The 24,991-nt window shown below is 39.7% G+C and overlaps 1 protein-coding gene across 8 annotated transcripts in view; it reads right to left on the reverse strand.

Annotated features, from left to right (window-relative positions):
* Positions 1-24,991, reverse strand: part of RAPGEF5 (Rap guanine nucleotide exchange factor 5) — a 237,837-nt gene that overhangs the window by 36,914 nt on the left and 175,932 nt on the right. For all 8 annotated transcript variants that reach the window (XR_010842255.1, XR_010842254.1, XR_010842256.1 and 5 more), the window contains exons 12-19: positions 17,485-17,563; positions 14,882-15,026; positions 13,637-13,734; positions 11,829-11,859; positions 10,566-10,644; positions 7,860-8,009; positions 4,225-4,322; positions 156-278 (exon numbers count right to left, since the gene is read on the reverse strand). Coding sequence is in view for 5 of the 8 variants with exons in the window: in XM_067042648.1 (XP_066898749.1) it covers positions 156-278; positions 4,225-4,322; positions 7,860-8,009; positions 10,566-10,644; positions 11,829-11,859; positions 13,637-13,734; positions 14,882-15,026; positions 17,485-17,563 (803 nt within the window). In the remaining 3 variants the exon portion in view is untranslated. The remainder of the gene's footprint in view (positions 1-155; positions 279-4,224; positions 4,323-7,859; positions 8,010-10,565; positions 10,645-11,828; positions 11,860-13,636; positions 13,735-14,881; positions 15,027-17,484; positions 17,564-24,991) is intronic.

The following is a 24,991-nucleotide window of genomic DNA, read 5'->3' on the forward strand; positions in this document are numbered from 1 at the left end:
CCAAATATCTTTTTTGGGCCATGGTATCCTAAAGCATAACTAGATCACCAGATGATGGATCTTCTTAAAACCCAGTCACACACAAATATTCTTCAAAAAGAATTCACAGTTATACTGGCACAAGCATTTATTTTATCACTTCCCTCCTTACTTACCTCGTGAATTGAACTGAAGAGGCTCCAATCAAAATTCATTAATTCCAGAGCAATATCCCAAGTGTTCATTCCCAAAATCCTAATCGACCTTTGCTGTGATTCTTCATTTTCTGCAAAAGGATTCTAAGGTGACAGACAAAAGTAAAAGAATCCTCAGTAAATTCCGAAATATTTGGCACTGAATTGGCTGGCTATCGAAAGGCATTAGAAGCCCACATTAGAAAAACAAATCTTGTCTGAGCACACTTAATATTTTCCCTGGTCCGTTCACTTCCAGTGAGTTACAACCAATTTAGCAAACAGCCTTGGAAGTCATAGAATGTGATCAATGATACTTCACTGAGTTGCCCCTCCCCCGGACACACACACACACACACACACACAAATCTGATTATAAAACACTGCCCCCGGCAGACAACATAATGAAAGTGAAAGCCCTGAAGTCACTTTGGCTTCTGGTAAGAATTAATGTGCCAGCAGGGTTAGTATAAAAACAAACAAAAGAAATGTCACAGTGCACTTCAATAAAGACAGACATGGCTTTTACAGAAAATATGTTTGACGAGTCTCATCCCAGACATACATTTACAAATTTTATTAAAATGCCCATGGAAAGCAAAAAAAAATTTTAAACAGGAAATAAAAAATAAGTTACTTCATTTATACCACGGTGGATGATTATTTTAAACTTTTTTTTAAAAGGGAATAGTTTTTTATTTTTTGTTTGTTTGTTTTTAAATTTATTTATTTATTTTATTTTTGGCTGTGTTGGGTCTTCGTTTCTGTGCGAGGGTTTTCTCTAGTTGTGGCAAGCGGGGGCCACTCTTCATCGCGGTGTGCGGGCCTCTCACTATCGCGGCCTCTCATGTTGCAGAGTACAGGTTCCAGATACCCAGGCTCAGTAGTTGTGGCTCACAGGCCTAGTTGCTCCGCGGCATGTGCGATCTTCCCAAACCAGGGCTCGAACCCATGTCCCCTGCATTGGCAGGCAGATTCTCAACCACTGCGCCACCAGGCAAGCCCAATGGATGATTAAAGTATCAATTGCTTTCCCTATACAAATGGATATGAGTTTGGTAATAATAGTATTTCCTTAAAATCTGACATAAAATTATTAAATGCCACCACAATTTTAAATCTATTGTCACTGTTAAATGTATTAAAGTTATCTGGCACCTTTTAAAAATATTTGATATTTTCTAATTAAGATATAAATTCTCCCATCTGACTTGAACAGTTAATGACGTTAAAATAGTTAATGACTTGGGAAAAAAAAGAAGGGGACTTTGCAAAAATAAATGCCATAGCAGGATAAAGGGAATATTTCAGAATCCAAATATTAGTCTCTATTTTTTGAACTGCAAAGTAAATTATTAGCATTTTTGAATTCTTACATTTATGTAAAGGTTTCCTAATTTAAAAAAATGACAAAAGACCTTCACAAGCTTTTCCACAAACTTGATTCTCTTCAGAGTAGGTTTAGGTACAAATTGTCCCTGTACCCCCAGTGTGGATACAGGGTGGAGCTCAGTAAGGGTTGAATGAATGCTGTGCACGCAAACACTAAGGTGGGGGAAAGCCCAGGTTTCTCAGGGATTGGTCTGGCTAGATTGGGACCAGATGGATGCCAGGCTGCACTGCAGACATTCAAAGAGCCACGAGCTGGGAAGTAACACAGATCTCGGCTTAGTAATTTGGAGGTGTAAGGGTATTTTCACTTGCTTTTTATCCCTCCTACTTTCTCCCTAAATGTGCCCCTTATCCTGGCACTGCCCTCTGGTTACTCAAGGTAGTCCACTGACCTCTCCAAGAAATACTTTCTATTTCTCTATTCCATTCATTCAGGGCTATGATTCCTGCTTTCCACGAAGGCTAATCTATGCACAAGCACAGTGGGTATGAGCGGTTTCACATGTTATCCTTCCCTTACAATGTTCCATTTCAAATGAAATCTTTTGGAGATGAAATCACCTAAAGTTTGATTCCAATGGGAAATTTTTAGGTGGTGCAAAAAGCTGGTTGTGGTGGGGGGCTTCCCTGGTGGTGCAGTGGTTAAGAATCTGCCTGCTAATGCAGGGGGACACGGGTTCGACCCCTGGTCTGGGAGGATCCCACATGCCGCAGAGCAACTGGGCCCGTGAGCCACAACTACTGAGCCTGCGCGTCTGGAGCCTGTGATCCGCAACGAGAGGCCGCGATAGTGAGAAGCCCGCGCACCGCGATGCAGAGTGGCCCCCCACTTGCCACAACTAGAGATAGCCCTTGCACAAAAACGAAGACCCAACACAGCAAAATAAATAAATTAACGAACTCCTACCCCCCCCCCAACAACAAAAATGTATATGGAGACTTTAATTCCCTATAAGCCCTTAAAAAAAAAAAAAAGCTGGTGGGGGAAGCATCCGAGTACAGGATAGCATCTGGCTCAACTCGGAATTCACAGCACCTGTTTATCCCACAAGACACTGCCCCAAGCCTGCCCTCTACTCTTCCGAGGCCCTCGACCGCAGCAGAAGAGCGCTCTGGGAGTGCACACGAGGGAACCGCAGGCGGAGTCTGTGTGTGGCGGGTGAGGGCTGGGGGGTGGGAGACGATTAGAGTGTGGGTCCTTCCATCACCAGGAACCGAGGACAACTGCATAGTAGATTCTCCTCCTTCACAGGGTGCGGGGGAGGGCGGCGGGCAGTCACATCAATCAATCTCATTATTTACTCAAAGATGCTGTGCAGCATCCTGTCTGTCAAGTTCCACTGGTGGAATTACATCGTGTATAGACACAGGCCTGGTGACCTGCGGAAGGACACCCAGAGTCGGGAAATCCCAAGTAAGACAAAGGGTTTCCCTCTCCTTTTCTCCCAGTGATGTACAAGGAGGAAGGTGCAGGAGCTCCAGAGTCAAATATAACTGGAAGGAATTCCTAGCCCTCTCCCTGGCTTGGCTGTGGGAAGCTAGAGTAAGTCACTCAGCCTCTCTGAACTTCACAGAGTTAGCAGGAAGGTTAAATGACATACTGTATGTAAATTACTTAGTACATACGTGTCTGGTAGAAAGTGTGAAGATAACAGTGACTAATGTCATTATGGTAGCTTGATATCTTGCAGATAATTTTACATAAGGTACTTTCATTATAAGCAGTTTTGGTTCACCCACATGGTATACAGATTCCTCCATTGTATATACAACAGGAGCCAGCTGGAAAGGTACAGACCACTTTTTTTTTTTTTTGCGGTACGTGGGCCTCTCACTGTTGTGGCCTTTCCCGTTGCGGAGCACAGGCTCCAGACGCGCAGCCTCAGTGGCCATGGTTCACGGGCCCAGCCGCTCCGCGGCATGTGGGATCCTCCCGGACTGGGGCACGAACCTGTGTCCCCTGCACCGGCAGGCAGACTCGCAACCACTGCGCCACCAGGGAAGCCCGGTACAGCCTACTTTTTATGGGCGATGGATGTGAGGCCTGACCCTACCGTTGAGAAAGCAACCATGAGACCGAGGTTTTTAGGAACAACAAATCATCTAGTTAGGCATAAGTGTTCTTAAATTTAGGACGGAAAATAACATACAGTGTGGGTTCTATATTTCTTCATACGCTTACACTTCAGTGGCATCTGATGTTCCACTGTTATGTGCCATTTTACACAGGGAAGGCTAACCATCCACCCTGTCTTCAAAGGAATGTCATACTCAAAGTGTACCCAGTGGGCAGGAACTAAGGACAGTCTCTTTCCCTTTAAATCCACACAGGATGCATTCCTCAGCTTAACCTCCACATATCCACCAAAAAAGAAGAATGGAATTAAGATTCCATCAGAGAAAGAGTCACATCTCTCAAATCCCTTGTTTCAGAGGGACTCAGAGAGAAATAGCATTTGACTTAGGAGGGGTTGAGAGTCCCTAAAGATGGGCCTACCTTTGATTTGCAAAAGCAGTGTTGTTTGAAAAGTGTATTGTTGACTATAGGAGGAAACAGCTTGATGTACTTTTCTAACATTCATTTTAAAACATACAAATACATGTTCTCAGTCTGACACTTGTGTCTGTGTGTTTCAAGTACAAGGCTAAAGGTACTCACCAAAGTGTCAGCCAGGTCTTTCCGGTAGACATATATCCGACCAGATGCTTCAAGGGATTTGGAGATGGCCAAGTCATTTGGCTGAAGTTCATGCTTTTCTTTATTTACAAAAAAGAGTAATTAGAAACATAAGAACACAAATCACAGTACATCTAAAGAGTGAAATTTGCCAAAGAAAAATATTTAAAAGTAAATGGGATGTGAAGTAGATTTATTTCAGTTCTGCATATGCTATACAATGATACCAGATAATCAATGCTCATTATTCATAAAGAGGTACCCTCTTGTGATTCATTTTTATAATATTTAGTCATTCTTTACACAGAACAGTTAGGGAAGAAAGTAAAATTCATTCATAATCCCATCACTCTAAAGTAACCATATGATAGTAATATTGCTAACAGTTGAGTATATTTCCATCCTGATCTTTATGCAAATATGTGTGCACACATGTACATATAGTCACATTATTATATGTTTGCATTAATAATCACTATAGATATATGTATTTGTAATTATTCCTTATGTGGTTTTATAGTCCTATTTTAAGTACTTACCCACTTGTCAAAATTATTTATAATGTCATGTCATGTGTAATTGGTTATATAACTGTCTATTATGCCATCATTTAATCTTCCCTCTGTTGTTGAACATTTAATGGTTTCCAGGTTTTTTTTGGTCATATAAATTAGATAGCGAGAACCATGCTAAATACTAGCACAGGGAGCAGCACATAACAGGGGTTTGATAAATGGGATCTATTATTACAGCAGCCATATATATATTGCCAAAGTGAACATCTTTGTGCATAAATCTTTGGCTGCTTATAGATGATTTTCTTAAGATAGATTCCCAGTAGTGGAATTCCTAGGTCAAAGCGAAGGAACATTTTTAAAGTTTTTGATACAAGCTGCCAAACTGCTTTCCAATTCTTACACCCACCAACATTCACCATTCCTTTGAATAAGTTTACTGTTTTGCTAAAATCAAAAATAGACTCTCGGTTTACTTTGTATTTCTTGACTACTAGTAAAGGTGAATATTTTCATCTATTCTTCTTCTATTTTATTCCCCTATTGTTCCTGTCCTTTGGCCATTTTTCTACCGTAGTTGGACTCTTATAACACAATAAGCTTCTCATAGAAAAATGTCCTCCCCCCACCTACAAGATGTAGACGGGAATCGACCAAAGTGATACTCAAGTTTATTCCACTGTGACATAATCAGCCTCCCCTAAGGTAGCCCTCCAGTTACCCAGCATGGTTGGAAATACAATATGCCACATCTCTTTTTCTAGATAACTTAATCAGTTTCAAGCGCCAGATTTTGTTTTGAACATTTCTGCTTGATACAGAGTACACAAATGATACTCGAATACATTCTTTATGGCCCAGCATTGCAAAGATCAGTAGTATTGTCATGTCGGGCTGTTAACTTCGGCAGTAAATGGTCCCACATGGCCGGGCTCTGACGTTCTTCTATCTCCTCCCTCTTTAGCTACAATTTCTTGCAACCCTCTGTGTGCCCATATATACCTTAAATCTGACTTTATAAGAGCCATTCTGCATTTGCTATGGAATTTGCATTCTGCAAATGCCATGGCTTTCAGACAGTAATTTTTCCATTTGTTAAGAAGTGTTTTTCTTACTTTCAGATTTGTCACTACACCATGAATGATGAAAAGTGATAGGATTTTAAGCTCTGAGTAACTGGGTAGGTTTCTGTTACTACATACATATACACCTAACTTGGGTACAAAACAGCTAGAAACCTACTGAAAGCTGTGAGGGTAATAATACCAGTCCTTTTAGAAAAGTCCACAAAACCTACAACATGACCAACATCTCTAAACTTTTTTTTAACAAAAAGAAAATAACTGTAAATCTCACTGTCATTTCATTTTGATGTAGCACTTAAAACATTTATTAAAAATTACGTAACTAGAGCAAGGAATACATTAAGCTCTGTGGGCTTTTTTTCTTCATAAGAACATTATTGCTTGGGGGATATGAAGCTGCAGGCAGAAAGGTTCTTAACAGACAAAACTACTAACTGATGGAAAATGACGGCATATTTCCAAACCTGTGAGATAATTCAAGAGATAAACTGATATTGTTAGTGACGATTAGCTATGAGTCTATACACATTAGAACGACAGAGGAATCTAACAGAGTGTAAAAATCATATTTCCCAGCCATCAAATAGATATTGGGTAGTAAAAGACCCATTCATTAATTCCCAGATTCACGTGTGGCCCTGGGCCGACTCTGAGTCAGCCTCCAAGGGGGTGTGGGTCTCAGCTGTGCCACCAGGTTCTCTCAGGGTCCTTCTTTCTCCAGCACCTTCTGTCTGCATGGGGACCCAATGATTACTTTCTGTTATGGTATTGCCTTGAGAGGCAAATGCTGATTTTGATGAAGCTTAATACTGTTTAGAATCATTTAATACCTTTGGTCACTTAAAATTAATATACAAATATCATATTTATCTGAAATACCTAATATATTTTATTAAACATTCAACTACTCCCTGATTAAAATTCACATAGTCCACATGTTTCTGAAATTTTTGCTCTTTTTCTTTAGAGAATGTTTTGATGGGATGCACAACGCCCAGGGAGAGGAAGGAGTGACTCACTTACTAGGACAGGGGAGATGGGCTGTATTTGTTTGAATATGTAATCAACTAGCTTGTAGGCCCATTTTACCTGCCTCTGAGTAACAAAGCGAAAGAGGCAATGTTCCATCACATAATGCTTTCGCATCAAGTACAATACATTCTGATCTTCTTCTCCTGACTCTAGAATGATAACAAAGGGTAAACAGGAATGCCCTTTATCTGCTCCCCCTCCCCGGCCCACCCCATCTCTGGCTGATTAGTTTACACAGTACTCCCATTTTTCAACTACTGGGACTAAGTCACTTTCTTTGTACTTTTCTCAGGGTTAATGAGATATTAAATAAAGATCGTAAACCAAAAAAGGAGGCCAGTGACACTGAGATCTGACAGGCTCCAGTGAAAACGCAGGGGTCTGTTCAGGTCACACAGATCAATAGTATCAGCTTGTAATCTGTGTGATCTTATTCAAAACAGACAATAAACCATTCTCTGAGGATAAATAAGGCCCAACAGAGGCAAAAACTATAACCAGGGCTCACTCCCCATGTCTGCCTGAACGAACACTGCCTGTGAGCTTTCAGCTTATTGTACGGTTTTTATTTCCTTCAATAGGGAGTCTTTAAGTATTAAACTGTCAGCCAGCAAAATGACTAGTTCAAGGCTGCCTTCTTTTTTCCTCGGAAAGTAATTTCATCCTTTAGCAATTTCCCAAGTTAATTTAAATATGAAAACAGAAGGCTTATCTAGAGTACAAAATATGTAAAGCTTTATAATATATTTCAAAACACTGGCGCGCCTCTCTTTTCAGTTCTTGGGGAGGAAACTCAGTATCCAACAGTACCCAACTGTTGTCATGGAAACGCCTCTCTGGTAGGCGGCTTCTTATTGTTAGAGTGGTCATCCAGCTGCAGACCCAGAAGGGACGCGCTGCACGTTTACTCCATAAAAATGTCAACTCTCTCCTTCTGGAGGCAATCCAGTGAAAGATTAATATTCAAAGACAGAAAATAATTTACCCCCAGAGAATGTGACGGCTACCAGAGCCAGATCCTCTTCGGCATGCTGGATCTTTTCCGCCACAACTCTCAGGATCTCTTGGGCTGTACTGGAAACTTTTGCCTTCACGCTGACATAGGAGTGCTCCGTTATATACACGTGACAGAAAACTGCATGAGGTGAAAGAATTGTGAGTAGACAGAGAACAACTGTGGCCGTGAGGTACAGACTTTTCACCCAAATCAAGGCACACGCCACACTATTCCCTGTAGTACAGAGCAGACACAGCTAGATTTACATATAAATGTGTGCACATGGGTGCCTGAGGGCACAGCAACGCGAGCTTGCACACACGTGAGATGGAGACTTGATAAAGCTGCTGAGCAAGGTGGAGTAGTGCTTAAGCATCCCATACCGTAGTGAGAGACCCACATCATGCAAAAGCGTCTGCTCAGGGTAGAGGCAGCCTGGCCACTACACGGTGGGATCTGTGCAACAGGGACTAGACTTCGGAGTCCCCTCTTTGAGGGTTACTGTGATCTCCCAAAGCAGTCTATTAAAGCGTCTAGTTCAAACATCTTTGTTTTACACTTCACCTCTGGACAGGCACAGTGGCTCAGTAAAGACCACCACATTTTGTTATTTGAATTCTCATAAGCTTATCTAAAAAATCTGTCACTTGCTATGGTTTTTGGCTTCAGCCTTCTTGCTCATCTAAGAATGAACCTCCGCGTGCCGGCCCTCCACCCATATCAGGGTGGTAGTGAGTTTAGTTTTCAAATGGAGGTCACATTTCCAGCCTTTTTAATTTCCTTTTTCTTGTCTGTGGTACTAATCATTATTACTAGGACATTATCACTATCAAGGTGAATGGGCCCTGGAAAAAATATTTCTTTATGATTTAATAGCAGAAACTGCAGCAATGGAAATAACTGACACGTTATTTGTCTCTTGTATCAGCCATTCTGAATGTATAAAACACCAGCTTCTTTACTAAAGACAGAAGGACATAATATACTTAGATATTCTTCTCTTCTAGATTGCAAAAAAAAAAAAAAAGGGGGGGGGAGTGCAGGTCCTAGAGAAATTTCATATGCAATTTAAATGGCACCACAAAAATAAACCCAGGAATGTCTGCACAGAAATGCAAATGAAGCAAAAGACACACTATGGGTTTATGAGTACAAACCTCAAAGTAAACACACCACCAAGAGGCCCTGACAGTATTTTGTTTTGGGTTTGGTTGGGCGTGTCACTAAAACCATAGCATCTAACAAATAGCTGTTTTATGTGTTGTCAACAAAAGGCTTTTTCCCTTCCACAAAAAGACAGAATTTTGGAGCAAGGCAAAGATGCAGTCTACAAACTACTAAATGTGAGGAAAGTTTACAGCTTGCTCAGTAAAATGATAAACAAAAAGAGGAGGCAGGAGGTCTTGAAATACTCAGACTCTTTGAAACTCAGCTTGGAAAATCATACAATTAATTGTAAGACACATGGGAAAGGAAGGTCGGCAACTGAGAGATGAGGAGGTAAGGTCATTCCATTTGTTCCTCCACTTGGTACAGGTGACACTTATGACCCAACGAGGGCCATCACGTTTGGTTATACACAAACAATGGAACAGAAGAGGTATCCTGTGACATTTTGTTGTTTAAACATTCAATAAGTTGAATAAATATTCAACGTCCACACTTAAAATTTCAGCGCTGTCGGGAAAGGCGAATTAAAAGAGAAAGTCTCCAAGTCACAATACCATGAACATTTGAATTGCTGTGTTTCCCAGCTCTGCCCGTGACTCAACCTTTATGTAAACAGAAGGAAACCATTTCTAGTTCCGTTATAAAACAGCAATGTAGAAAAGCATGCCAGGGGCTTCTCTGGTGGACGGTTCCATCCCTGGTCCGGGAAGATCCCACATGCTGTGGGGCAACTAAGCCCATGCGCCACAACTACTGAAGCCCGTGCGCCTACAGCCCATGCTCCACAAGAAAAGCCACCGCATTGAGAAGCCCACGCATCACGACAAAGAGTAGCCCCCGCTCGTCGCAACTAGAGAAAAGCCTGCGTGCAGCAACGAAGACCCAACACAGTGAAAAATAAATAAATAACTTAATTAATTAATTTTTTTAAAAAAAGCACATCAGCACCTTCAGAGTGCTACAGGGGTGTCTCCCCTACACTGATGGAGCAGCCCTCTTCAGGGTGGGTCACGAGCCCTTCTGCCAGCAGCAATGATTGAGGACACACTGGACGTGTGGCACTGCCTGGCAGAGCCTTGCCTTGGAGGAGTTTTGACTACACATCCTTCCTTTCATTATTTTCTCCAAGATTTCCTTCTCTAAATCTCAGGGATTGACTCAGCCAAAGCCCTGCACGGTGGCTTTAGTGGACTTTCCAGTGAGTCACAGGCGATGGGCTGACAGCAGGGGAGAAGGCAGCCAAGGGGAAAGGTTGCCTTTCCAGTCCATTCTGCACCTCTTCCCAAGAACGCAGGGGGCTCTTTGCAGTCTCCTTTCCTTACCTGGGACAGTACTCTGTGATGAAGAAAACTGTTAACACCCACAGCAAGAGAAGAAAAACTGTCACTGTGGATGCTAACGTGCTTGTCTTAGGGGTGTGGCAGCTAGAAAGGGTTAAAGGCAGGCTGATGTGTTAAAGTTGGAGAATGATGGTGATTAGCTGCTACTCCACCTGCCCCAGACCCTAGTTCAAACCACACTCACTTTCCTCTGTTTCCGTCACAGTTCCTCTATGCTGGAGCCAGTTCTCCTTAAGACTGAATTGGTGGAAAAGGGCTTTATTCTGCAAGAAGGGAGAACAAGAACAATGAATGAATATGTATTGCTGCCCTTTGGAAAACCAGAGCTGTTTGCAACATGTTCCAAAAGAGCGTGCCAATTTTTTTTTAATATGGAATTCACCCATCCAATATTAGAGGAATAAACTGGGAGTTGCCTCAATTAATGCATGTGGAGGTGGAGATTCTGAGCAACATGACAGACCTTGGTCTGTCATTTTGGGGGAAAAAGCCCCCAAAATGATTCTCTGCAACATGATGGAGAATATAGGCATGATTTTTAACGCTGGCTACTACAAACATCCATAGCTTCTTCTCCTGAGAAAGACATGGTTTCCCCATCCCAACAGCAACCTTGCTTTTGGATAAAGCCACGTCGAGATAGTTTCATACTTCTGCTGTAGTGCAATGACTTGCTTAAGAGAAATAGGTACATGATTCATTATGATTATCCATCACCTGATATATCAGTTCCTACAAAGCTTGTGCCTGACATCTCATTTAGCATTTCCCCCCCTCAAGTTGAAGAGGAAACACATTCATTCTGGCTACCATCTCTCTTTCTGTTGGGTTGAAGGGTTCCAACCTTTTTCTTACAAGACATCCTTACTCTCGCAGGCAAGAGTCTTGCATAGATGGTCTTCTATCTTTATATCAACGACTAAAAATCAAATTTATATCATTCTGGGGACGTTGGGGAAACTCTGAGACTTCAAAACGCACTACAAAAATTCAGAATGTCGGGGCTTCCCTGGTGGCGCAGTGGTTGAGAATCCGCCTGCCGATGCAGGGGATACGGGTTCGTGCCCCGGTACGGGAAGATCCCACATGCCGCGGAGCGGCTGGGCCCGTGAGCCATGGCCGCTGAGCCTGCGCGTCCGGAGCCTGTGCCCCGCAACGGGAGAGGCCACAACAGTGAGAGGCCCGCGTAACACACACAAAAAAAAAAAAAAAAAAAAAAAAATTCAGAATGTCATAAAGTCAAGGGCACCTGGCTGAAACTGAATCTGCACAAGCACAGGGTAAGCTAAGTGAGGTAGGAGCGGGGAGGCAAGGTGCAGCCCCTGGCTCCCCACCTGGCCCTCCTCTGCTAGAGGCAGCATTCATTAATTATGAAGAAATACCAAGTGGGCCAAGGCCAGGCCACCTAACCAGATCACCCCGTTTCGGACAGAAGGGGCTGCCTTACCTTCCTTTGTGGTGAATATTCATCTACAGTGCTGAAAGGAAAAGGACAAGACATCAGTCTTTGTCTCAAACCCAGAATAATGCAGTGACTGTCACAGAGACTCCTTTTCAGGCAGTGGCAGAGGTTTTTGCTTTTCAAAAAGATAAAATACACAGTATTCATTAGTTTACTACGCATAACACACTTGACATTGGGCTCTGGATTTCCAGTGAACCAGGAAGAAAAGAAGCTATTTATTCAACAGGTATATTTTGCTTTCTACCCATAGAAACTGAGCATTGAGGAAATAACTGGATTTATTTCCACAGAAACTCTAAGTTTTCTCATATTTGGCTAGATTTTAGGTGAAATTATTGTTCTTTAGATAGCTAAATAAGTCAGCCAAGACAGATCTTTTCCAGGATGTTTCTATGTGTGGTGGAACTGGGGGATCTTCTGCAGGTCCCCAGCTCAAATCTTATTCCAGAATCTAGAGATATTTCATCACCTTGTACCAAAGAGGCAAGAATCATGTCTTAGACAATTTTCTTACTTAAATCTTTTATTTCCCAGTTTTATGTAAGTTTTTAAATGGAATGTATTAAATTCCATTATTTTATTTAATGCATTTAAATGTGTACTAAACCAGAATTAAATTTTCCCAACTGTAAGAAGGCCTGCCTTACAGCACAGATCAACTTCCATGTAGGGGATTATTCCCTACATTCTTTACATCCCTACATGTGATGTAAAGGTTTCTTTCTTTTTCTTTTTTGCTTCATTTGTTTGTTCATATTTTCATACTAGTCTTAGGCTACTGAAATTTATTACAGTGTAGACTGTGATAAAAGAAGACCACCAAAATTCACAACATTCATTTCTAACACCCTGCACCTCATTTCTGAATTTCTAAATTTGTGGTTTTCCTGATTGGGACTAAGGTTTATACATAATTTGTTTGGACCCTAAAATTCTTTAGATAGCCTTTACTAAATAGGATCTCCCTTTACTAAAATTAAGTCAGGCTTTTTAAATCTCAAATCGATAACCTGAAAGGCCTGAATTAACATTTTCTATGAGAAGTGCATTTGTGACTGCTGATATCTTAATAGAAGTTTTTCACAACTTGACAAGAGATGTGTTTTATGTTTAAAAAGTAGAAACTACATTGTAAATCAGAGAACAATTTTTCCCTTCAGATTAACTTTGCAGCTATATCTGAAAACTGAATAATGACTTGAGGTTTTCATTTACCAAAATTAATAAGAAGAGTTAGTGGTAAATCAGAGTAAAGTCAGGTATTAGCAATATGAAAGACTAATGATAGATACCTCAGTGATACACCTTGGATATGACAAAAGTCACTGAATAAATGCTTTCCTTTAATTTTTCTGAATTGATAAAAGAGACTTCAGGGAATCCATAAAATTGAACTTTAAAAATGCACCATGACTTGCTGGGACCTATTTACAAAACTTTTTTCCTATTCATTAGAGATAGCTATGAGCTCTCCCAAATGACAAGTTAAATATTTACACTTTTAAAACTAAATAATAATTTACTAGATAATTGTTCTTATGTACCCAGACTGTCATGGCCAGTTTGTTTCTACCATACCAAAGAGGGTTAAAAAAAAAAATAGCCAATAAGCTTGATTTAGTGTTCATTCATCTTGAGATATAAAAACAAATATTTACCACTAGAAAACCTAAGGAATCAAGATAAATCTCAGATTCAAAATGTTCAAAATGATATATATGACACACCCCCAATTCTATCACATGTTGTGCTGCTTTCTTTTACTAACTGTGATGAGGAAAATTACTTACTGACGACGGTGCATTCCAAGTATCTTTTGAAATTCTTTCAGTTCTTTTTCAAGTATTGGGTATTCATATACATCATCCAGTACATTTCTGTATATGGTCTGGGGGAAAAAGAAAATTTCAGCTTAATTGGTTTGATGCCTATTTTTAAGGATTAAGATTCACAGAGTGGTTAACCCATTGCTCAGGGAAATAAGTGGAATCCAGAACGATGCTGGGGGTTAAACCGGGTACCAATGAGATCCTGAGTGAGATTCTACCTCCTAGCCCCTCACTCAACTGGTGTGGCTCTGTGGAAGCTTTTACAGGCTGTAGGTAGGGAATGGTGGAAACTTAAGAGATCTCTGGCTGGCTACTCACAATTTCCATGCCTGTTCTGTATTTTTAGAAATAATATCCACATAACCATTTGGGAGTGAAAAAATCCATTGAATTAAACTACCCAGTTGTTTTGAAAATAACATTAGTTTAGTCAGAGACTTGATTTAAACCAGTTTTTAACTGGATGTCTAAGTGATATCTGAATTTTGAAATCAAAGTGATTTCCTTCATGAAAGGCAAAATTAGTTTAGATACTTGCCTATTCTGAAATAGAACTCTTCCCTGCTCAAATTCCACTGTACCCTTCTCTGTGTTAACTTGCACAGCTAATACGGTTTTGGTGGCCAGAAGAATCCAACTGTTTACAAACCATCTCCAGACAATCATCAGTATTGAAAAGATACTGCAGCCTACTAATGATTAGACACATATATCAACTTATCCAATTTCAAATGTAAATGTAGGTTAGTATCTATTTTATAAGTTATTATTGCTTTAATGTCTCAAAATATACCAGGTCCTGAAAAGGTTTCATAATGTATACATTGTCACTATAGGTTTTAAATGATAAATGTTTTATCCCATTATTATAGATATGGGAATTGTTAGTTTAAAGTTATAATACATCTCAACATATTAAACAGTATCAAGTTTTAAAGTATGTTTTATTTTATGTTCCTTAATTATTTCATTTGCAGTCAAAATTCCCATGACTTATATAAAATAAATAACCTTAAATGAGCGACTATAAAACTTGCCTTCTTCTATGTAAGGAATATCAGGCTTCAGAGGTCAAAACAAATTAATACTTTGAATTATAACTTCAATATTACAAACAAGTTAGATGACTGTAACCTACGAATGAGATTTTTGAAATGAGTCATTTGGCATAAAATAATTACTCAATAACTGGATGTTTTACATTACCTTTAAAAACATTTTTGAATGTTCATCTTCATGTAACCAGTCTTTGTACAGAGCAATCCACTGGGAAACAAGATGCAAGACCTTCCGTTTCCGACAAGGAACATCTGAGTTTTCTTCTTTGCCTTGATACTTCTTAGCAGAATAGGTGCATATGGTTAAGAAAATTACATTGTTGCAAGTAAAAAATATGAAGAGATCCGTTTATTCTTGCTTTCACAAAATACACTAAAGCACATTTTCCAAAAATATCTACAAGTACCTGAATATGCAGGAAGAAAAGAATATGTGTAGGGAGAGTAAAAGGTGTGCACTGAAGAGGGTAAGCCCAGGAACACGATTTACATAACATGGTGGCAGGCCGTGAGGATAAGGACTGGACGATAGAACTGACAGCTGCTGACATAGCTCCACAGGCAGCATGGGTTAATGCCACCTCCAAGAGATCCTAGGTGGCCCATTAATCACAAGAGATTAATGGGCTCCAAGAGATCTGGCCTCACTACATAGGTGGACACTGTTTCCATAAAAGTTAGATCAGAACAAGGCCAGATGTACTTTGATCAGAAATTCACATTCTAAAGTAGCGCCAAATGAGCACAGATTTCTGGAGCATAATTTGTGATATAATTCAAATGCTCACTCTAGGAATTTATGTGAAAAAAAAAGAAATGGATAAGTGTGCAAATGTAAGTAAAAAAGGGCTGCTAATTTTCATTTGCACTGGAATAAAAAAAATACTAAATAGGAATAACCTAAATACTTCAACTATTGAGGACAGTTAAATAAATTACTGCATATCCATTTAATGGGCTTTTCTATAGTCATAAAACTGATGGTCCAGCACTATATTTACTGACACAAGACATTCACAGTATACTGTTACGTAGGAAAGCAAGTAAGAAAAGTATACGTTAGGATCCCATTTCTATTAACTATGCTTATCTATATATTCATTACCTGGAAAGATATATACTGATAGTTAACAGTGGCTTCTTAAAGTAATGAGATTTCAGAGAACATGAATTATTTTTATTGTACTTACAAGCATTTCCCAATTTGTATACAATGACTATGTGTTAACTGTGCTGTTAAAATTACATAAAAATAACAACCTCAAAGGCAACATGCTTAAAGCCTTAGGAATGAGACGGAAGCTTGGCGCTTTCCAAAACAACCTAGCATTTTTGCCCCCCAAATTATCATTCTGAGTACCTTGGACACACTGAAAAGTTAACTAGAAATAGAAAATGCTATGATACCAAACACAGGTAGGTTTTGGGGTTACTGGACAGGATTCTATATTCTTTAATGCTGATATATAATTGCAAAATAGGAATCAATTCTGTATTAGGCTTTGTAACTATTTTAAAACATAATTCAGTCACTGTCTCCCCAACCTGCAAAAGGACATCAAGGACTGAATGGATAAAAAAGATGTGGTATATATATATACAATGGAATACTACTATATATATATATATATATATATATATATATATATATATATATATATATAACTGAATCACTTTGCTGTACAGCAGAAATTAACACAACATTGTAAATCAAATATACTTCAATTAAAAAATAGAGGAGAAAAGTAATAGCTAACCCTGAACATTTTAGAATGGCTATATCTGGAGAAAAAATACTTATAATCCTTTTTATGCCACCATGAAATTAAAGAAACTAACTCAGGAAAAAAAAAAAAGTACATCAAGGACATCTGATTTCTTTGATTTCTACCTGTGAAACAAACTCAAGCAAACACAAAAAGAATCTATTAAAGTATCTATCTCTTCCAGTTTTTCTCTTGAAAGCCATAGTATAAAGATTTATCTTACATTATTTCCACTTATGCAAATGTTCTTTTCCTCTTTTCCTGTAACTATCATGGCTTGACTAATGATAAAGAAAAAACTCTTCCTTAAACATTGTGAGGCAAGACACTTGTTGGGAAACTTTGAGTGCTTTTCCTTGGCATGGCTTTGCAGCCTTTGATCTGTTGCATCTCTTCTAGTTAGTGTATGCAATGCTAAAGCCTCCTTAACTGGCCATCAACCTTCTAGTCACATCCATCATCCTAAGAGAGCATGCCCTGACAAAGCTCTGAAACGATGACAGTTGATTACTGGGGTAAGACCTCCCAAGTGGGGAATCCTTGTCTCCCCCGGGATACTTGCCCAGAAACACACTATCACATATGTATGTTTTCCCATCACATGGTCTGGCACTAACTGACTGATTGTCTTCTAAGTTCAGTTACTGCCAATCCACTCAACCTCTTGACTCTGGTGTTTACTCAGCAGGCCAAATTCATCTCCAGATTCTAAAGTCTTGAGACGTAGGTTTGAAGAAAACATAATATCGACAGCACAATTTACCCACGACGTAGAATGTGAAAACAGCAGCTCTGCATTCATTTCCAGTTCCCCCTGCCTAGTCTGTCTCATTTCATCTTTCACCTTGGCTATGATGACATGAATATTTAACACAGCCACACTCTACCAAGGGGTTGAGTAAATGAAGAAAGGCAGTTAATTCCTAATGTGAGACATCTGTCTGAGAGGAAGCCGACACAGCATCCTGAAGTTAATGAAGGATATTGCCTCAACAGCGCCTGGCACAAGTCGTCAGTTGTCATGAAGACCGTGTACGTGAGAAGGAAGTCATCAAGGAGGGTCTCTGCAAAGAAAGGAAAACAAACACAAGGTGAGCAAATCGGTGATAAGAGGGGCAGCTGCTTAGCCAGGCCCTGGAACAGTGTGCACAGAAGAAATATGACAAATGGTGGTGGTAGCGGGAGGGGGGTGAGGTTAGGAGAATTTTAGCCACAAAATACATTATTTAGTAAAGTTATTTTTAAAAACTCTATATAGAACGCCTCAAGCAATGAGATTTTTTTTTTATTACAAGGCTCTCTAAACATATAATCTTGTCACCTTTTTTTCCTTCCCTAAACATCATCTATATTTTTGGATATAGACGTTATGGAAAGCCACTGCATTAAAAAAAGTGCTTTTTTTTTTTTTTTTTTTTTTGTGGTACGCGGGCCTCTCACTGTTGTGGCCTCTCCCGTTGCGGAGCACAGGCTCCGCGGCCATGGCTCACGGGCCCAGCCGCTCCGCGGCATGTGGGATCTTCCTGGACCGGGGCACGAACCAGTGTCCCCTGCATTGGCTGGCGGATTCTCAACCACTGCGCCACCAGGGAAGCCCCAAAAAAAAGTGCTTTTAAAAATAAATTTTATAAGATTTCTGAAGTATGCACTCCAGACCTAAAGGGAATGACGCTTATATGTTCTAATAAATAAAGGCTTTCTAAAGCCATTTACCTAAGTCTAGGACAAGAACAATGGATAATAAAACCCAGAGGACACATGTCAGGTTCCAAGGGCATTCACCTGTATCTCTTGAAAGCATCTGTAAGAAGTTTGGAAAGTGGTGAGTGATTTTCTTACTGTTGTGAAGACAGGCAGAACTAAGTCCAGTTAAAAATGGAAAGAAAAAGCAGGTAAAATGGATCATGACAAACTCCCTCCTAGTTCCTTTCTACTTCTTCAACCAACCAAAACACGTTCCACTGTTATTGCCTCTTTGCCTGAGTGTTCTTCGAAAAGTCCAGCTTACGTATAATATAGAACTCCTCAACGGGCAAAGTGACCTCCAATAATATTTCAAAAATGATAGAAAAGATTTACACTCAGAATGCAAAGTAGACCTTTTGCCAAAGTAGCCTTTAACCAACCTCCTTACCTTGAAATTCATTTTAATATATTATTTAATTCTCATATCATTTACATTCTAGATATCAAATTTTTCGCTATTTGAAATAATAGAAAATTATAAGAATAGTGAGCTTGTATACTAAATAGCACTGATGCTCTCTTACACTACAAATGTGGAAATAGAAAGAACTGCCCAACACAGAATTCTATAGCTCTACGCTGAAGATTAGAAAAATTCCAGAATTTTAGAAATAACCAGCAACGTTTCTTTAAAAGTTATCAACGCATGGGCTTCCCTGGTGGCGCATTGGTTGAGAGTCCGCCTGCCGATGCAGGGGACACGGTTTCGTGCCCCGGTCCCGGAAAATCCCACATGCCGCGGAGCAGCTGGGCCCGTGAGCCATGGCCACTGAGCCTGCGCATCCGGAGCCTGTGCTCCGCAACGGGAGAGGCCACAACAGTGAGAGGCCGTGTACCACACACACACACACAAAAGTTATCAATGCAAAACAAAAGGCCATGTTGAAGAACACAAAATTCTGATACAAAGAGGTTGTGAATGACACCTACAGTCCTATATCAACTGCAGGGGTTAATTTATTTCCATGGTTTGTTTATGCTGCAAAATATCAAGATAGTCCTGATCCACACAGGTTAAGTGGCTACAAATGGCAATGACTGACCAAAAAAGCTTGCTTTCTAGTTGCAAGAGGCCCCTAATTAAAATGAACCAGAGGTGTTAATGAAGAGTATTAGGTAATTTTTTTCAAAGGTATTTTTTTTTTTATAATAGATAAGTATCAGTATTCCTCACTAAAAAAATTAATTTGACAAATGGCACCTAAACTTATAATGTTGTATCACACTGTAGTATGTGTACAGTCACTGGTCTAACCCACTATTCTATTACTCTGTGGAAAAGCAAGTTCTTAAACAGATGTGCCTGGGCCTTGCTGGGCATATATTAAGCCCAGTACAGGAAAACTGGGAATGTGGCTGGTTGCACAACTGAATGTGAGTGGACACGCACAGGAGTCTGAATGTGAGTGGATATGCACAGCAGAGCTAGGAGCTCTCTACCGGAGTCCCTGTTCACGAAAGTTTCCAATCTATGCGCAAAAAGGCAGAAGAAGCTTTATTGTAAAATCTACCCCCAAACTAGTTAACCCGGCAGCACAAGTTAAGCACTGGCATCCTAGTAAAAAATTTGGAACGTGTATGTGAAATTTTGTGTCTCTTTCATTACAGTGTTTTATTTTTTATTTAATTTTTTTGGCCACGCCTCCAGGCTTGTGGGATCTTAATTCCCTGGCCAGGGATCGAACCCACGCCCCCTGCAGTGGAACTGCGGAGTCCTAACCACTGGACCACCAGGAATTCCCTCATTACAGTGTTTTAAATAGTTGAAATTAAGATCCAACAATGGCATAATGTCTGAACCCCTAGGATATTTTGGAATCCAACTTGAAAACTGTCAACCTGGGATGCTACCGAACAGTTATGTTCACAAATTATAACATATCTCTGTATTAAACATGGTTGATGAGAATGCTTAGCTTCTCTGGTCTGATTGGAAATTAAGTCTTTTTTGCATTCAGTGTTAGATACAGGCAGCAAGGCCCATAGAGCAGCCTAGAACCTAGAATCGACCTCAGGCTTTCCAATGGGCCCTTACAGATTGGAACCCACAATATACAGAAACCACTGGGCGACGGCACTGAGAACCTCAGACAATTCAGCATCTAAAATTCTTGGTGTGACACTCAGGTCCATACTCTTTGGGATGTTCTTACATGTACCTAATTTAGTGAGGTGGGAAGTATTCTCTAATCAAGATTTCCTCCATGAATAGCTCAAATTTAAAAGAGCACCATTAACTTTGAGAAAAGCATTCATTCCATTCTGGAAGAGCCTCAGATAATGAACTGAGTGGCTGTGAGAGTTTGGTTGGATGGTGGCAAAACCATATGGCATTCAATTCAATTAATCAGCTCACATAAGGTAATATTTTGTTGAGGGCTTTGACCCAGAAATGCTTATTTCCCCTAAGCTACTACCATATTTAATATTCAACAGCATTTATCTGATTATCTCTCTGCCACAGAAATATTAATTAAAATAAAAACAATGATGCTACATAAAAACATCTCCAGTTAAAAACCTAATGAATAGAATAGCTAAAAATCCAATGAATAGAACAGATTCCCAATACTCCTAACTCAAATCTTTCTCTAACTACCATATTGTTTGGAAATTTTTCTGTATACAAAGAGCCTTCCTTTTTTCCTTTTCAACATTGGTAATTTTTTTTGCCGCATATGAAAGTAATTGAGTGATATAATCAAAACAACACACTTCAAATAAAAGTGCATTTTATAATATCCATGCTTCAAAAAAGGCTGTCCCACTGGTATTTAGAGATATTTTTAGAACCACAATGGCTATATAAATGATCCCCTGAAGACTATTAGCCAACAATGGCTATTTAGAAAGACTAGCAAATCCACTGGAATCCACATTAAAACACTATAATTATCTATTATATTATATACTGCTTAATTAATAGTAATTTAAGACTCTAGGTAGAAAAGCACCTTTGTGTATAAAAACATCTTTCATTTAAACACATTCATAATTGCCATACAGACTAACACTGAATAAAAAGATGCATTCATTTTGATTTCTAGGTATTAATGTACAAAAAACTTTTCTTTGAAATTCTATTCTTTAAATCAATCACTAAATCTAACCCCAAATTCTTGGCTCATCACTGACAAAAATACTCAGCCATCCTTTTGGGAATACCCCTCTTCTACCCCCAAATAACATAACATTTTGTAGTGGCTCTTTATTTTTTTTAATTTTTTTATTTTTTTTTTGTGGTATGCGGGCCTCACTGTTGTGGCCTCTCCCATTGTGGAGCACAGGCTCCGGATGCGCAGGCTCCGCGGCATGTGGGATCTTCCCAGACCGGGGCACGAATCCGTGTCCCCTGCATCGGCAGGCGGATTCTCAACCACTGAGCCACCAGGGAAGCCCTGTAGTGGCTCTTTAAAATACAGGAATTACTCTTTGCAGTATAAAAGTAACATGCTAATAACTATCAAAACTGGAGGGAAAATACTATTACAGTTTTAAGAACAATGTAACCTGAAATAAAATATATCAATATGCTGTCAAAATCTAAAGACTAGATAGAAATGGCTCTAAAATTCAGATATTTAATTAGCCATAATGTTAATTAATACAGAACTTTTCCCTATCATTTGCTACTATTTTAACTTTAAGACAAAAGAATTATCTATTTTTATTAGATTTTACTTGAATGTATTTTTCTTATATGCATAAATTTAAAAGTTTTCTCACTATCACTTTAAGTGTATCAAGCACTAAATATTTCCATTTTATTTCTGCAAAATACAAGTGTTTCTAGAATATCCCAGAGTTGTGTCAACGTGGAATGGTAATTAGTCTGGTACAGACTCTTTTTATAGGTTTCTGTTATATTAATTTAATCAAATTAAAGAAAATGGTCTAAATGTTTCCAAAAGGTCTAAGCTTAATGCCTTTTTTGTGGGGGGGAGAGGTAAAAAGAGAAAAAACAAAAACATAAAAATGAACCCTGAAGTCTAGAAATCATAATGCGTATAAGGGTGACTTAGAAACAATTAGAGAAATCTACCTCAGTTATTTTTCAACACTCGCCAGCAAAATGCACTGCCATAATGAAACCACTCATCAGTTAAAGTGAATTACCAAGAAAGCAAATGAAAAGAGTTTTGACAGACAACTGCCCATAGGAGCCATTTAATCTAAGTAAGGTAATGTGAATATTCAACATTTCTGTACTAACTCATATCCCCTAAAGTACTGTTAGTAGTTTTGCTTCACCCATATTTCTACTTGAGATGCAATGAAATTTAAGGTGCTCTAAAACATGCTCTACTTAACCTCTATTTCAAGGAGCCAAGAAAAGCTTTGTACATGAAAGCGTCCATTTCTGGCCCTGGAATGTTACAACTTACCATTATTTTTTGAGAAGCAGTGCCAAAATGTCCATGTAATTTGATTAAGTGCAAACAAAAAAAACTTAATGTTCATGTATGAATCATATGTTTAAGTGCTATGCCACCAGTACAAGCTCTGCTTCTTGCTCAGTGCATTTTACATTTCAAAAAGCAGTATTCATGACCTCAAATGCAGCTGTTTGCCACATCTTTTAAATTCACTCAATTCCTGCAGACTTTTACAATTTCACCAGAGTCTTGTTAGCCATTCTAAAACTGTCAAATCTTGATCTAGTTTTATTTTTAGATATTGGTTGCACAAGAAAGGCTTATTCATTTAATGCTGTTTCTACATCAAACCTGAAAAGTCATCCCCTTTAATGACAGGAACTTACGATACGGATTGCATGGCACTCTTCCAATAATGAAATCCGTTTTCATTTTAACTTGTAAAATACGGTTTTGGAATCCCACCACATTTCTTTAGGAAAGAGTGATTTGAATACAGCAGGGTTTATTATGTTCTTGGCTAAGTTTAATTGCACATGCTGCCTTTTAAAAATGGCACTAGAAGCAGTATGGAGTATTAACAGCAGCACTTTTATCTTCTCCACACAGAGAAAGGGTCACGTTTGCAGGTCACCCTGTTGTTACAGAGTGGACAGGCCCCATGAGCTCCTGCTGTCCCAGACCCAATCAGCTGCTCTCAGTGTCCAGGCACAATTCATGGATCTGCCAAGTCTACTGGGAAGCTCAGAACACAGTGTAAAGCATGCAAAGGGAATCAAAGAGCTGGATTCCTACCTGGGTAGCCTTGAGCAGAGTACCTAATCTCTCTGGGCCTTAGTTAAATCATCCACCATGAAGTGGATGTCACATCCACACCTAGCAGAGTTGTAGCTGAGTTAAATAGGACAGCTAATGCACCTGGCAAAGAATCTGGCATATATCAAGCACGCAATAAATACTACCTGTTCTTTATTTTCCTAAAATAAAATTATTTATGTCTGTCCTGTCCCAGTTCTCCAAGTGCTACCAGTCAACCAATCAAAACTGTGTATTGAGGAATGACTATACATAAGGCATTTACTGAGGCACTGGGGGTTGATACAGGGAAGCACAATGCTGGTCCATGGCTTCAGGCTCACAATGAGAGAGGAAGCTGAGACGTGTATCCCCGTGGGATGAACTAAGTAAGGTAACACGGCAACTGAGCAACACCAAACACAGATGTCACAGGGGATGAAGGAGAGACTCCACATGCCAGGGAAGGTTTCGCCAAACAGGTGGCATGTGAGATGACCTCCGAACTTCTGAGCAGAATTGGTGGAGAAAGAGGTGAAGGATGTTAGCAAAGGAGTGGGTACGGGTGTGTATCTGTGGCCGAGTCACAAACCTGCGGCCTTTGAGCCTTGTTTTGCCCTTAAAGATGTTTTCTGTTAGATGACAATATTTAAAAATCAGAGATCTGGCAACACCACGTCCATATCTCAGAGGGCCACCGTGGTCTAGACCTGAGTTGCGCTCTTTACGCAGGGTGCCCTCCCCAGCTTAGCGCAGTTCTGCTCTGGTTGGCTTCATTCGTTCACATGAACTGTCTGGGGACACGTGAATATGTAAGTCTTAGGCTATGGTACAGTTGTGAAACATTAATGGAAGAGGTCACATGGTGTAACTGAAAAGTAGAAAAGTAGGTTGGAACCAATTCCTGAAGTGTTTTTGAGCTCTAGACTAAGGAGCCTGGGGCTCATTCTATAGGAAAAGGGAAGTGAATGAAGACTTGCAAGGTGAGAACTGACAAGAGATGCAGATTACACTTGCTGCATCCCCGAAGTCCAACAGGATACAGGAAGAAAGAGGGGAGGGAGAATGAGTTTACTTTTAAATGCGTTGAGCTTGGGTTCCCTAGGTTACTTTAAATGGAACTATTGAGCAAAATTATCCAGGACCAGAGTTTGCTAAAGAAGGCTAGATGAAGATGGGAGCAACTGTATCAAGACAGTGCTTGGGAACAACATGAATTCTCAGTGACAATCCTAGGAAGATGTAAGCAGGAGGTTGAGGTTTGAGCCAGGGTGGACGTTCATATTTGGGCAATGGTGGGAGAAAGATGAGTTTAAAAAGAGAAGAAATTGGAGAATTGGGAGACATAAATGTGATAGAAGCCAACAAGAAAGGACTGGAAAAGAGAGCAAATCATAAGAGTCAACAGTTGCTGGAAGGAGGTCCATGAGACAGAGCATTCAAAGGCCACTGGATGTGGTGTGTGATGGTCCCCGGTGTGCTGGCTTTAGAGAGATGCCCCTTAAGTGGTAGAGGCATACTCTGGATAGACTGAAGAGAACTAAGGATATTCTTGACGCTCAGCTCTCATGCCAT

The sequence above is a fragment of the Kogia breviceps genome, chromosome 9, assembly GCF_026419965.1.
Source record: "Kogia breviceps isolate mKogBre1 chromosome 9, mKogBre1 haplotype 1, whole genome shotgun sequence".
NCBI classification, from domain to species: domain Eukaryota; kingdom Metazoa; phylum Chordata; class Mammalia; order Artiodactyla; family Physeteridae; genus Kogia; species Kogia breviceps.